This window comes from Zeus faber (genome assembly GCF_960531495.2).
Source record: "Zeus faber genome assembly, chromosome: 4".
Classification (NCBI taxonomy): domain Eukaryota; kingdom Metazoa; phylum Chordata; class Actinopteri; order Zeiformes; family Zeidae; genus Zeus; species Zeus faber.
Window position 1 is genome coordinate 32,443,096 of NC_137191.1, and position 16,581 is coordinate 32,459,676.

At 39.9% G+C, this 16,581-nt stretch overlaps 1 protein-coding gene and 1 pseudogene across 2 annotated transcripts in view; both read right to left on the reverse strand.

The window, feature by feature from the left end:
- LOC307228932 (teneurin-3) overlaps nt 1–16,581 on the reverse strand; it is a gene marked incomplete at its 5' end in the record, with an annotated part of 375,882 nt that overhangs the window by 155,859 nt on the left and 203,442 nt on the right. Inside the window, one exon of the mRNA XM_079998784.1 lies at nt 205–396. Coding sequence (XP_079854910.1) covers nt 205–396 — 192 coding nt within the window. The remainder of the gene's footprint in view (nt 1–204; nt 397–16,581) is intronic.
- Nucleotides 3,902–16,581, reverse strand: part of LOC307228997 (tapasin-like) — a 75,780-nt pseudogene continuing 63,100 nt past the window's right edge. Inside the window, exon 6 of the transcript in view lies at nt 3,902–4,113. The product of the transcript in view is annotated as a tapasin-like (transcript). The remainder of the gene's footprint in view (nt 4,114–16,581) is intronic.

Consider the following 16,581-nt stretch of genomic DNA (forward strand, 5'->3'; position numbering starts at 1 on the left):
TATGATGCTGGTAACCAGAATACTTTGTTTTGAAACAAAACAAAAAAGATTCAAAAGTATCAAAAGTAATGCTCATATAAAAAGAAAAAACAATGTAGATGAAAATTCCGCCGTGAGGTAAATCGAGTGTTAAAATAGGTCATGGAGCTGCTTGTGGTTTCTCACAAGGCAAAGCTGAGCTCATACTGGAAAAGGCTTTTTTACCATGAGGTGCAGGTAAGTACAACCGCTCCGTGTATTCATCTTCCTCCGCCTCTTCCTCTTCCTCCTCCTCCTCCTCCTCAGATTCGGGTTCAGCTACGTTGCCTAGCAACGGATTGTCGTGCGGATGGAGTGATGGGGGCTGTGATTGGCCAATGGCAGATGACGGGCAGGAGGGGGAGGGCATGGGGAAGCCTATGGGAGATGAGAAACCAAAAGAAAAGAACAAACAAACAAAAAAATGAAACAAGGGAACGATGTGGTCAAAATGGTGAACAAAATCCAAAACAACCAACTTAAATGTCAGAAATAACATGGCTGGCTGATGAAGGATGGGGATGCATGGCACTGGATTGGCTGCTCACGACCAAGATTGAAGGCGCATGAAGTAAATTATATCCCGCTAAAGTCAGAGCGCCGTCACTCAAACTCCATGGCCTTTTTTTTGAACATTAGACCAAGCAGTGGTTAACAAGAAGGGAGACAGTCAGGTGGCCAAACGTTAAGAGTTGTTTTTTTCCTGGAATTTAGACTCAAGCATCGCAAGCCGTCACAGCAACAGTAAAATATCAGCTATTCACTTCTTTGTGATATCCAACAATGCCCAAGGTCCAACCAAAATGTCTGTCGGCAAACTCACATAAATAACTGATCCTCCTTCGCAATCAAGAATTTGTTATGTAACAGGCAAACACAACCCCCCCCACACATACAGACACACAAACAACAAACCAGGGAGCAAACCTGCACCCTCTAGCTCTCATTAAAGCCATTGTTGGTTCTGAATAACTGATTTTATTTGGAGCTGTGGGGTTTCATTCAACTCAAAACAAATCCAAAATAACATGGCAAGTCCCACTAACCCCCCCACCCCTATTTATTTTAGCTCAGTAAAAACCTGCACAAACCCCTGTGAATCTGGCACTATCTATTCAATCAAATCTTGAATGGCCTTATCATTTTTTTGTTCCAAACGTCTGATGTCCTTACATTTTACTTCTCTTCCATTTCCGCCCCTTTTAACGCAAACTTCCTTGTGCAATTGCTCTAGAGTCCTGAAAGCGGGTCTGTTTACCCAATTTTCCACTGTTGTATCTCCTTTGCTGTGTTTTTCTCTCTCCTATCCGTTCCCCTATCACCCACTGGTCTGTTGTTTTCATTTCTCCCCTGATCCAGTCATGACGCAAAATTCTTAAAAGAGCTGCTGGCATGATATGTCAATGTCCCTTTGCGTGCATTCTCTGGGGATTGAAGCCTCTTTCCATTGCTACGTTGAGGACACCCAGCTATACCTGCTTACCCTCAGAGCACAGGGAACCAAATTGCTTTAACTTTCTCAGATTATAGGAAAGTAAGTGTTGAGACGGTTTGATTTGGCACTACCAGCACAATAAAACTCATTGTAAATGACATAGGGTGCCTGTCATCTACCTTTAAACAAACAGAAAGAAACGTGAAGATTATCTTTGACAGCAATCTGACGTGTGGGGACCAGGTTAAGAAGGTATCCTCATTCTCGCTTCCTTTCAGTTGAGGGATACATATCCCATACTTCTCTCATACTACTTCAGTGCCCTTCTACAACTGACACAGTCAAACATATCTGATTCTCAGTCAGTGAGGCATCCCTACACTGGCTTTCTTCTCACATTATGCATCGCATTATCATTTCACATACAATGGATGCTGGATGTTCTGTTGGGGAAAATAAAATAAATGAAATCACAAAAGAAAGCAGGGCATTACAACACCGAGTGCTGCGTTCACTTAGCCCAAAGGGTTTGGACTCGGATAAAAAAACGAAAGGGGATACTCTCACTGGCCCGAGCCAGCTAGCATTGCCTGAAGGACACACACCCACACACATGCACACGCACACACACTTATAGTACTCATAGACTTGGAATATCAGAGACACACTCCAAATACAGACACAGAGGCTTACAACATACAAAACATATCATCAACACAAAGGTGTAGCCATGATAGACAATGTACTTACAGTGTGTACACATGTTTTAAATGTGTGTAGAGTATACAAGTGTAATAACCCATGAAATTTGAGAGTGGAACAGAAATGACTTTTTCCAGAAGTACTATGGATGGATAGAGAGACGGTCACTGTAATCTTGGCAAAGTTACCAGAAGCTCTCGTCAGGATTCAACAGCAGGAGGGGGTGGGGTGGGGGGTGCATTGGTGGAGGGGACACCGATTCAGCAATGATAGCAAGAAAAAAAAAATCTACAGCGAGAATATGATAATGAGATGTGAATATATAGAGAACCCCCCCATATAAAATAAAACTAAATACGATATTAAAACATGTATACTACTGGCCTGTTTGAAGCAAAGATGTGTAGGTGGGGGAGAGATTGGGAAAGAGAATAGCGAGAGAGAAAAGAGAGAAAGAGATAACAGTCGGAGGGAGGGAGGAAAGAAAATTAGACCAGAAGACTGAATATGAAAGACTAGTATAAGAGCAGAGATAACCAAGGACAGAGAGAGAGAGAGAGAGAGAGAGAGAGAGCAGAAATAACAGAAATAAGTAATGACTGTGGTGGCGGGGTCAAAGGGTCAAGAGCTTCACAGTTTGTCCTTGGTTGAACAGATAAATATTCTACTGGTGGCCAGAGAGTAAGAGAGAGAGAGAGGGGGAGAGAGGGAGTGCAATCATTAGCGGATATCGATTGTGAGAAATAAAATGAGTTTGTTTTTCCGTGTTGCGTCTGCAAGTCTGTGCGCATGCATGTGTACGCTGCCTCGAGATACAATTTAGGATGAGTCAAGCTTTAAAAACATGTGTGTGTGTGTGTTTGGGTTTGTGTGTGTGTGTGTGTGTGTGTGTGTGTGTGTGTGTGTGTGTGTGTGTGTGTGTGTGTGTGTGTGTGTGTGTAGTGAAAGTGTCAACGTGTCTTTGCCCTCCTGTTTTTTTGGTGGAAGATAGAAACTGAAGACAGTCTTAATAAAACCAGCGGTTCCCAACCACTGGTCGTGACCTTTAACTGCTCTGCAGAATATTGTCTACCAAGCTGGAGAGTTTGGGTCTGCATTATATTTTGCTATTTGTTAGTGCTTACTCCCCTCTTTCTGGAATAGACAGTAATTTTATTGTATTTACTGAATTGTCTTTAATATAATTTATTTATGCTATTCTTGAAAGGTATTTGAGAATGTTCTTCAGGACTGAGACCAATAAAAATGTTCTGAGACTTTGATACACTACAGCGATAAGAAAATATATGTTAATTCAGCAATGTCACTCTGGGGATGAACAAAGTGTTGATCTATGTTTAAGATACTATATTGTATCAAGTGCCGTACTTACCAAAAGATAGCAGTACTGTATATAAACTCGGTTTAAGGCTCCAGTCTCTTTGAAGACATGCGTTCAAATCCCACCACTACCAAACATGTCTTTTGGTTAACTCAAGGTTCAATAAAACCTGGCATAGTTGCAAGTAAGCAAGTTACTTGGCCCTCCACGAGTATTCAGAAGAATAGGCTAGGTTGTCTTGAAAAAGTGCAGAATGTTTTACACTGGTCAATGAACACTTCTCAGGGAAGGAGGCCATCCTACCGTTTCAGCTCGCTTGAGATTTTGAAGGTCCTCTCGCACCCAAAGCGAGAATCATTGCCAGAGACTGAGCCAGGAGTCGCTGAGCCTCCCGTCCAACACTCCCCAGCTGGAGCTCAGGAGTGTCACCACCCCACCAGCCCGGAAGCGGCCGTCAGCAGTCCAGCCGGCGCCAGGGTCGGCTGCAGCACCCCAGCCGTCACCGGGATCAACAGTTCGGCCGTCGCCGGGTTCAGCGCCAGCGTCCAGACCCACACCAGCTCCAAGGAGGAGCTGCCCAGGGAGAACTCCCACCTTACCCTGCCCACTACGCCACTGTAACAAATCTTGTTGGTTTCTGGGGCAGAGATTGAGCCACAGGGAGGTAGAACAAAAACAGCCTTGACAGGCAGGCATTTACTTTAAACAGAAATCAAGACGTTTGTCTGAAAAGACAAACGTGGAAGTAACCACCATAGTGTGCTAGACCAATGCTCTATAGACTAACGAGCCACAGAGCACAGGTTTCACTTACACTGTAATGCCACAGAAAAACTTCCAGAGAGTTTTTGGAGGGTGGCCAGTTAGAATGGACTGTCCTTGCTTGGCACAATTAGCTCTGTGGCATTTCTTTGAATTACTGTGTTTTCGTTGCCCCAGACAACCCGATTTGGGCCATTGTCAACCTTCTCGTTTGGTCTGGTTGCCCCCATGTCTCCACTAAGTGACAGTGTCTTTTTTTGTCACTTGTTAAGTATGAGCACGGAGCGTATGTGGAATGAGCACTTCTCGTTGAAAAAGTTTTTCCGAAAGATCCCTCTTGTCATTGCAACTTTTCTTCTCCCACCAACCAATCAGGACTTGGTAGATCAACCGAAGAACTTGACTGAGTCAAAGACACAAAACCCCATGAGCAACATTTTGTTCATTCGCCGCACAAGGGTTTCCTCTCAGTGCTCTTTTCTACCTGAAAAATACGATCAGTGGACACGAATCCTACACACACACACACACACGTCTATCAGTGAGGTTAGAAAGTGAATTCACTCTTTCAAGGAAGCACATCTTTTAGAAGCACATAGCCGGATAAACACAAAATGACATGGCAGTTAAAAAAAAAAATAGAAATAGGCAGAGTGCTCGGGCAGGAATATCCCTAACAAACTTTAGTCAAGATATTAATGTTTGCCTTAAAACAAGACAAATTATAGATCAAATGCAATGTATATTAACATGTAGGTAGGGCTGTGAGATATGACGATATAGTGTATATCGTAAGATGATAGAGAAATGACTATCATATATACAGTATATATTTTGAAATTGTTTCTATAGCTATGTTGCAAATCAGCGGCAGAACTGCTTGACGACAAAATTTTATGTCAAGGTGCTTTGCGTTATCTGCACGTGGGAGCGAGTGTAAACAAACATGGAGGAATGTGGCACTTCAGGAAATGACTAATTGGATGAATTATTACAATTTTCCCGTCTGCCACGCTGCGACAAAGGGTAAGGTGAGGGTGATGACCGAGCCGAACCCAAGCAGATTTTTGTTTGTCGATCAGCATTTCAGTTCAGGGTTTCAGTGAATTAAAGTTTACATCTTCAATTTTGCAAATAAGTCGGATTTTGAGATATATATATATATATATATATATAAACATGTAGTTTATCTTGCATCTCCTATGAATTTGAGAACCCCAACAAGCACCTTCCCATGCTGCGCCGCATCACAAAGAGCCCAATATGTACAGTAGGTATATAACTGTATAATGTTGGATAACTTACCTACCTATAATAATCTCACAGAGTGTGTATCGGAGCCTGTCTAAGAGATAAGCAAATTTCTCAAAACTACAACCATTGATAGATTGTTTCAGGTTGACAAAAACACAGAAATAATGATAATAATAATATATGATTGTGTGTCCAGAATGAAAGTTGTCCACAGAACCCCGAAGACACAAAGGCTGGCTTCGAGGAAGAGCGGAGACTCAGATGCTGAGAGCCTCTTCTTGAGGTCGATTTGCCTTATATTTAAAAGCAGGACTGGGTGAGAGGAGGTGTTGGTGGCATTAAAGAAGGCGCCAGGAAGCTTAAGAATGTGGGGATAATTATAGAGAAAGAAGGAGAGGAATACAAACAAGTAGAATAAAGACGAGTGTAGAAGGAAAAGCGAATGAGTGATGGAGCAAAGCCACGTGGAAAAAATGCTAATCTAGAGATGGAGAGCAGAGGTGTTACCACTATGATGTACCTGTGAAATGCAAAAGTAGAGCTTGTTTCCTGTTCCTATTCTCTTCTCTCCCGTGACACTGGACGCACAGACACTGGAGAAATTGATATACGCATGTACAAGGACGCATGCTCACACAAACCGGGGAGAGAAACAGCTGTGAGTACGAGATGCGCAATACTTATAGTGCACTTCACCAGCAACACAGACAATCAAGAGCAAAACCCTTGAGTGGAGAGCACTCATTTAAAGGCTCACTTGTTGGAGGTGCTGTTGAATAGAATTGTGCAGAGCGCTGCTGATTGCAAATTAATAATACGTTTTCAAATTAACAGAAATATGGGCGAGGGAAATTGCAGTGTGGCTAATGAGGTTGATGGACAGCATATTCCCTGGTCAGCATTATTGATCCAGATAAGACGTTCCACTGTGCTAAACATGAATATTATTTTTAGTGCAATGTACAAGAACATCAAAATTTCCATAATGGCCCCCAGCTTTGACAAGGATACTTCACTAGTAATACAATTCATAATGCAATCATCACGATCAGCGGATACATTCCACTATAGAAGTATATACAGTAAATCCCCTGGGATGCCTTTGTGTAGATTTCAACTTTGTGGCGTTGGCCGTGGCTGTGTTGACCTCTGAAGACTCCACAATGGATGGAGTTTAAGCTGTGACGCAATGTAACCCTAACCCTAACCCCTAAAGAAGTGTGGCATGGCTTGTGGTGAGTCAGTGAGGGCGAAGTAAACAAGGAAGTTACGTTTTCCTTCATTTGTGTTTCAATGTTTGCCAGCAAGCTAGCTTTGACTGGGGTCTAAAAGCTTCTAAGCCCGCACTGGAGAATTGAATGGAAATGGCCACAAAATAGATAAATGAACAGTCTGAAAAAGAAAAGTGACTGCACTGACAGGCATTCATGTCAGGCATTTAAATATATATATATATATATATATATACAGCAACACCAACAGTTTGTGTTAAGGTCAAACAGGAGCTGGTACCTTGTCAAACTAAAAAGCACCCCGCAAAGTTGGGCTATGATTGATTTTCATCATCAAAGACAAATGAAATAACAGAATAGCTTTTTTTGTTTAACAGCATGACCTTGGCATGCATAGAGGAACAAAACAAGTGCATCCTTTGGAATGCACGCAGGTGTTTTGTGCTTCTGTGGGGTTGTGTGTGTGAGTGTGTGTGTCAGACACCTGGCCTCTCTGCTGCTTCCTCATTCTTCATCCCTGCATGGCTTGGCAGAGACAACTCACTCACACACACACACACACACACACACACACACACACACACACACACACACACACACACACACACACAGACATATATTTGTGTTTGTGTGTGTGTGTGTGTGTGTGTTTTTCAGTGGAATCTTTCTTTCTCTAGATTTTTCCTCATGCATGCTAGAGCTGCAACTCATAATTATTTTCATTATCGATAAATCTGTTGATTATTTTATCGATCGATTAGTTGTTTTGTTCATAAAAGGTGACGTCCTCAAATGTCTTGGTTTGTCCAGAATCCAAAGATATTCAGTTTACTGTCATAAAGGACTAAAGAAACATCAATCGCTTAGTTGGTAATGAAATGAACAGTTGCAACTAATCCATTAATCGACTAATACATACTACATACTGCAGCTCTCACAATCTCTCTATATATTGTTAGCCTCCTATCCTTCTCTCTCTCCTATTCATCCTCTCTGTCTGTCCAACTTTTGGAAAGTTGATGTTATAGCGCCCAGCTGTGCATCATGGAATGGATGCCTTGTAGCTTTTTGTGTCGCAGGGTTTTTCACAGGCTTCTACACACATTTGCATTGGTAATGCTCAAAAGTTGTCAAACAAACTTAAGAGCTGTCAAACAAACTAGACACATATTTATAGCATTACAGTCTCTGATCCTTTTCAACTTCACACGAGTCAAGGCTAAGTCAAGGCCAGACCAATTTAGGGAAAATATCGTCAGGTTATGAATCCAGACATCACGTTAAAAAGGTCAAATTTAAATGCCAGGAAAACGTCTCACTTGAAGTAGGGATGTGACGATAACCGCATTACCACAAATACAAATACCGTGGTCATGTCACGTCATCGCAGGGTTGAGCAAATAATATAATAAAAAATATATACATTTTTTTGTATTTATTTTTTTTGCTGGTGAAAGTTAGAGGATTGCATATGGTGTGTCACTTGAAATATAAACACGATAATAATTGTTTAGCTATCATCCTTGTCCATCCTATGTTCAAGGGCTTCTGGAGAAACAAAACTTTTCCGTTGCTCTGCTCGTCACTTCAGCTTTGGGCACTGCGCACAACGGGTTCATTAAACATATGGGAACAGTCCATTAAACATATGGGGGATCTCTTTTGTGTGTGTCCAATTATTATTAATTTTAAACAGAGGAACACACTGTTTTGAGCTGTTTTATTTGGAGGAACACAGAGAGCTGTGTTTGCATCCGTGTCTGTGACAAGGACAATTCACACATAAAAATATATTTATGATTCCCCTTGTTTATAATTCATCATTGAAATCTTATCCCCTTGCATTTGTGTAAGCTTCTATCGGTTTTATTTTAATTCACACTGACTGACAAAAGAAAAACAAGAAAAAAAAACGACTCATCGACTTCAAAGAATCTCAGTCACCTGACAGGTCTCCAACTTATGATTCAACTTGTTGACTTTCAGTGGGGCAGCCCTAATAATTTCAAGCCTTGGGTACTTGTGCGAACTACAGATAATGTTCAATTTAATATATACACAGAAAGCAGAAAGTAAACAGTTGGAGTTAGATTTTGTGCTTAAAGAAAACACACTTCACTTATGTGGTAATGCCTATATAGTTCACACTGTTTGTACACACCTTTAAATAGCAAAAATGGACTGTAAAGTTAGATTAAAGAAAAGGCTGTAATTAAATTACGCTTTAAATTATGCTTTGTGCTGTTTACAACCAAGTGTGTGTGTGTGTGTAACAGTAAGACGCATATTTCGAACCTAGGTCTTCAGTGGGCGTCTCGGACAAAACCATCTCAAAATCACACAACCATATCACCATAATACAAGACCTACAGCCGCGCGGAAACTCCTTCACGTCACCAATCACCTTCAACCATGCCAAACCTAACTAAAGGAAAACATGTCACATATACCTTGGTACTGTGAGGAGGGGACATTGCTGTTGGAAAACTATTGAAATTGCACCAATGTTTGAAGGGGCAGGGTCGCCTACTCAAATACATGAGTAGTAGTAGTAATACCAATCCAATGACCTGAGCTACTGACCTCTTGTGCGAGAAGAAGACCATAAACATACAAACTGTTCGCCTATTAAATAGTTAATCCCTCGTTTGTTTGGAAATTTCGTAAGTATAATTCCTGTCTCTCTTTTTTATAAATGTTTGCAAGTTACAAGTTACAATTTTTTTCTTTGCTCTTCTGGGGTTCCATATTTTCTGTGCGACATACCAAATGCCCATATCCTCTCCAATACACAGCCTGGTAAATTAATACCACAGTTTTAACAGGTGATTTGGTCTGTGAGGAATATGTGTATCTCTAATTGACATTATCCTTACTAAACAGCAAAGTGTGTGTGTGTGTGTGTGTGTGTGTGTGTGTGTGTGTGTGTGTGTGTGTGTGTGTGTGTGTGTGTGTGTGTGTGTGTGTGTGTGTGTGTGTTATGGGAGTGTGTGCTTCCATACAGTATATGGGGGAAATAATGCATTACAATAGGCCACCACCCTCAAGTTAATTAGCAGCAGAATGGGCAGGCTTTACAGACACATACACACACACACACACACACACACACACACACACACACACACACACACACACACACACACACACACACATAAACACTCACCATAGACAGACGGTGCAACAATTCCTATTTAGGCGTGACAAAAGGCAAACAAATCAGCTGTACACACACACAAAACTACAAATTAGAGACCCTTTGAATTCCTAAACGATCTTTGTTTGTACACATTGAAAACAAAGCGAGAGCGAGAATGAGAGCGAGAGTGAGAACAGGACTGGGGAGAGGAAACAAAGAGGGAGCGAGAGAGACAGAGAGCATAGGAGGTCTATGTTCTATGTCTCTCTTGCTCCCTCTCTGAAATATAGATATAAAGATAGATAGATAGATAGATATATAGATATAAAGATAGATAGATAGATAGATAGATAGATAGATAGATAGATAGATAGATAGATAGATAGATATAAAGATAGATAGATAGATAGATAGATGGATAATAAAATCTAAAGGCTGAATGTCCACAATAATATGACAATATAAACTAAATCTAATAATAAACCACAAAATATGACCTAAAAATAAAATAAAATAAACAAATACATAAAAAATGAAAAAGAAAATCTAAAAAGTCATAGAGAAAGGCAATAGCACAGTAATAGAAGAGTAATTTAAAATAGAGTAGAAGTTTTTACTGTATTCACCAATTCAACTTTGAGAAATATGCTATGGTTATAGTCAATATTATGCTGTGTACAGAGTGGCTATCATACCGTATTCTATCAAAAAGAATACAGTTCAAATAATGTCTAGTCATTTTTCATTGCTATACTGTTATTACTATTCCTATTATTATTGCTAACAGAAGTCATTGAACGGCAATCCCAATATTATTTATAAGTCTTTTAGAAGGGCTTTTTTTACGTGCATTCCCTATTACTGATGTATATTAAGTGATCGTATTTTGAAACAGAGACTACTTTGGAATAGAGATCAGGTGAGTTCCAACAGTTAAAAATAATATATTTCCGAAATCAGTCTCCCTCCTTTGCAGTTTGACATCACGGTATATAACTCGTTCGAGCTGACCGCCCCCACCCACTTTTTCCCACGGGCACGGGTTACCGTAACGGCCATGGCTAAAATTCATATCCACCCACATACACAACACACATGACGTCTTTCATGTGTAGAGGAGCAAGATGTGGGTAAAAAAAAACAACAACAAAAAAAACAACAGCCTTCCTCACGCAATGGGCAGAAACTCTGCATCTGTCACAGATTCAGATATCCAAACTGTTCTGAAAGCACCAATGTGAGTAAAAAGTACAAAGAGGAAAAGTGATCTTAACGCGTTTCCGAGCAGCCTGAGCTCGGAAAAACACGTTATACTGCCTCATAATCCTAACGACCAGATTTTTCCATTTTAATAATACTAATGTGTACTCTAGAGAAACATATGACCTGTGTGTGTGTGTGTGTGTGTGTGTGTGTGTGTGTGTGCGTGTGTGTGTGTGTGTGTGTGTGTGTGTGTGTGTGTGTGCGCACATGCGTGTGTGCGTGCGTGTGTGCATGTGTGTGCATGTATGTGTATTTGTGTGCGTGTGTGTGCATGTGTGTGTCTGGGCAGGGTGGGAATAAATTAGTCCATCCCACTGGAATTGCTCCAATAGTGAGCAACACATTACCCTCTCTTTCTCATTACCTTCTCCAGAGAAAGCGTCAAACCACGGCATCAGGACGGGAACATTTACCGGCAACAAATGTTTACACGATTGGGGTCCCACACTGGGACATGTTCTGAGGGTATCCGGCGGCTCAGTAAAAGCCATAACACAAATTGATTGGGTGTATTGGGATGATAGCATCAGAGGTTTAATCCTAAAATCCTAAAAGTGTATTCTACATATTACAGAGCTTATTCTGGCATTACAAAATATAATTTGAAGTACTTTTTTAAAGCACCATTTTTCAATTTTCAAGGACTTATCAAAATATAGTACATTTTTATTTTTATAAGTTAAAATATAATATGATCCAAGTCTCATTGTCTATTATTTATATGGGTATAGCTATAATATATATATATATATATATATATATATATATATATATATATATATATATATATATATAAATAAATAAATATACTATTATAAGTCTATTTACCACCATATAGGATTAAAGATAAATTTTCCTGGCAAAATTGATGTTGTAAAAGCTATTCCGGAAAATCTTTATTATGTTGTGATTTCAACAACAACAAAATGGTTACTTTTTTTCAAGGACCTTTAGAGGACCTTTCAAGTACTTCAGCACAAAAGGGGGGATTTTTTTAAGGTATTTCAGTACTTTTTTGAGGACGAAATCTAAGCACCTGAAGGACCTGGTAAGAACCCTGCTATTGGCTACTGTTGTATTACCCTGCTATTATCTTATGTTTTATGTCACTGTGTTTCTTTGCTCTCAGTCAGTCTGTTTAAAAAAACATGAGCAATGTAGCCTCATTCAAGCATTTTTCTTTATTTTCTCTTTTTCTACATTGTAGAATAATAGTGACTGCATCAAAACTATGAAATAACACATATGTAATTAGAGTAATAATAGACATAAAAAATGTTAAACAAATCAAAATAGTATATTTCATATTATTCAAAGTAGCCACCCTTTGTCTTGATGACAGCTTTACACAGTCTTGGCATCCTCCAGGCTGTGTAAAGGTTATCTAACCCAGCAGGACAGTGGAGTGGAGGTGACTATCTCATGAAGCTGAGAGAATGCTAAGAGTGTGCAAAGCTGTCATCAAGGCAGAGGCTTGGCTACTTTGAAGAATCTAAAATCTAAATATATTTTGAATTTGCTTAACACTTTTATGATTACTACATAATTCCATATGCTAGTATTCTACAGTGTAGGAAATAGTAAAAATATAGAAAAACCCTTGAATGAGTAGGTGTCGAGAGCTGGGCTTTCATAATGGGGCGATTGACGGTTGGGCAACATTGCAAAGCAAACAGTTTTTAATCTCCCTTTTGCAGTATACTATGTAATAATAACAACAATAATAATAATAATAATAATAATAATAATAATAATAATGATGATGATAATAATAATTATAATAATAATAATAATAATAATAATAGAAGTAACAGTTATTTTGCCAAAAAACAAAATTTCTAACCATGGGTCCTAAGAAAGTAAGTGCTGAGAAGAAGCGGATAATGTCAAATGAATAAAAGCATGAAATCACAGAAAAACATGAGCGAGGTGTGCGTGTGATGGAATTGGCAGAGAGAGAGAGAGAGAGAGGGCGCAAGAGAGAGAAAGAATTGCAAGCGCCTGACATGAAATGCATAAAAAGGAAAGAACATAGAGAGATAAAGAAATTAAAAATTATAAAAACAAAAATAATAAAAAGTCAGTGTTTAAAGTGATGTTTACATGTAGAAGAATACATCCTTTTGGGAACTATAAATTACACTATTTACTTATATTAAAATTATGCCTATAATAAACAACATATCCAAACATATTGATATGTGTGACAAAGATAAAGCATTTAAATGGAACTTCTGGTCTTTGTGGCCGGCGAATGTATTGTGTGTTCGGAACAGCAGTGGAAGTGGCAGATTTCACACGTCCTGTGTTCCCGTCCACAGAGACGATGACTTTCAGATCCCAGAAGATCAGAAGCTGAATGAGAAGATAGGTGCTCTGACTCTGTATAACTGAGTCGTGTTGTGAGCTATGTATTTCTTCCTTGAGGGGAATAGAATTTCAGTTTCCCAGTTTGAGCATGATGTTTTTAGAGGGCTAGGTTAAATACAGTGCATCCAGACAAATGTATTATTAACAGCGTAGTTGTTTAAGAGATAAAGAAGGTATCGGATCGGTATCAGCAGATATTCAAGGTCAGAATAAACATGAAAAGGTTGTATCGAGCCATCTCTAGTTATTTATTTTATTTTGTTTTATGTATTGAACACAGCCATACTTAAATGTTATATTGTTTCACATTGAATATCTGAGAATGTTAAGAAATGGCTATTTAATTTTATTTGACTTAATTCAACCGTCGCAGTCAGAAGGACGCTTAACCTCTAAAATAAGTGTTGTTAATTATATTCTACTTACACTGCATTTTTGTGCAGTGTTACCCCCCCCCCCCCAAGACGAGACAACAATTCCAATCGATTTGATTATTGGGTGACAATCAAACTGCAGCAAAAATGTCATGACCAGCCCAGCACAAAGTCTGCCTAAACATTTGACTGGTACTGTATGTATATAAACTATGCATGATGTTTTTGTTCCTTGTCTGTGCGTGTACGTGCACTCATGTGTGCTGTAATATATGTGTGGTTGACCTGCTTAACAAAAAAAAGAGCAATCCCCGTCAGACAACACTGTCTGGTGGAGACACAGTTACATTGACAAATCAGGTCACATGCACACACACTCACACACAGTGATTTAGATACACACTTCTATTGTGTGTCTTGAGTGACTACTCTGCTCTTGCCTTGAGGCTGACAGCGACCTCCAAGAGTCAGAGTGTGTCTGTGTGTGTTGGTGTGTGTGAGGGATTGAGTGAGTGTGGGAATGTGTCATCTGCTGACCTTACAAAAACTCCCACAGTCCCCTCCGGCTCTTCTACTGTCATTTTGCCACCAGTAGGGCTCACAGAAGAAGGGAAAGCCCTACTCCCCACCTACCCATTGTCTACAGGCAATGGAGGTGGCAAATATTGTTAATGTCATGTCAAAAACGACCATTTATCAATATAAAATAATAATAAAAGGGTCAAACTGATTTTATTACATAATATAAGATTCGTTGACAGTCACATTAAAAGAATGACTGACTGATTTGCAAATGCTTCGCTTGATCGGTACTAGTTTTGTGAATCTCAAGGTACCCCACATGGGATGCAATAAAGTCTGAGCAAAGGCATTTGAAGCCTTTAAAAACTTTTTTTTCTCTTTAGATGTGTGTTTTATTGTACAATAACGTCAAGTCAGTATATTAATGAAGTCATTCATCGACAGTCAGTCTTAAATGGCTTTACGGCTTCACCTTTAAAGCCCCCTCTAATGGGCACACTACACGACTTTCAAAGTTGTCAGATTGCACACTACACAACTTTCTGTCTTGTGATCGTGAATCTTGCAGTCTTGTGGTTTCATACTACATGACTGATCAGCGACAGGGGGTCACACATTACAAGATCTTTCACCAGGAGGAATCCTGCACGAGTCTGACAGGTCACTAAACTACACTGTGTCACGAAAACACACGTGGGAATTGACATCGGAAATGACGTGATGCCATGCAGGAAACAGGATTATTTATTTTTGATTATATTCTTGATCACTGTAAAAAAAATGAATAAAAGCAGAAATAATTATTTTATTATGTTTAATATATTAATATATATTATAATTAATATATAAAAAACCCAGAGAAGTAAAGTAAAATGGGAATGTTGTGTGTTTCTGGCTGCTGCTCCGTGCACGTCAGTCTCCCCACCTCTCCTTCTTGACTCCCCCCGTGTCTTCTCTCATTTGCTGCTGCTTGTTGCGCCACTCCTGAGTCGACCCCGACACGACCAGATATTGAACCTGCTTGATATCTCGTCGACGTTTGCGAGCGCTTGGCGAGCAGTTGGATTGCTTTTTATGATTTTCCTCCGATCTGGGGCTTTGCTTGGCGATCTCCAAAAACTTGTCGGCGAGTGAAAAATCAGGCCGGAATCACTTCGTCTGAACTCAGCATAAGCCGAGACCCTCTCAAGGGCAAGGAAAAGAAACCAGAAAAAAACCTAGCGCTGGGACAAGCACTGGTGCTTTTAGAAATCTGAAAACGCTGCGATCATCCCCCCTTCACTCCACGCACACATCCCGGTGCCACCACTTCTGACGTCTCTGCAAACGCATTTTATTCAATACATTGAAAAAAAAATGAAAGAAACGTGTTTTCTGTACACTGTAGTTTACAAAATATGACACTGCCCCCAAGTGGACACGTAACACTACAGACAAAATCCCGCACAAGTATAAAAGCACACAGCCCCGCAAACGTCTCCGAACTACACCAGCGCACGTTCACTTATGTGCAGATGGAGAAGCATAATCCAATATTATTTTTTTCTGCATTGGTTCATTGGCGCATGTGCATCACTCGAGCATCCAAATTCGTTTATTCTGCTATCCGATATTGTGTGCAAAGGTTGATTTGTGTCAGTGAGGGAGCCAGCCAGTGTGAGAATATATGACATAGCAGATCAGATGGTACTATGCGGATCATAGTTTGGTGGAATCGGCCCTGTGTTGCTCACTTATAATCATCTTGATTGACATAACATGCTGCATTAAACAGTTGTCAGAGAGTCAGAGACCTTGACAGGACTACGATACACTCATGTGACTCATTTTTGCTTTTTAAAAATGTATCAAGTGGTTTTGCATAGACAAACTAAGGGAACATGTTGCCGAGGGTGAAATCCAGAACTCATCCCGCTTTGATATTGTTTCCTCATCTAAAATTCAGCTGATTCTACAAGCTGTTTTTATTGGTTGATGCGTGCGTATCTGGTACTTTCAGTCTGAAGAAGCACTTCCTCAAATGGTTCTACGGGATAATAAAAGGTTCTTCATTTTTATTGGCATTATTGGATGGAGGATGGTGGTATAAATTTGGAAAATGACCACTCCCCTTCATTCATGGTCTTTGGGTTGGTGGCTACTCGCTGATAGCTGCAGTATTTTAAATCAAACCGCGATGCAACACAGGC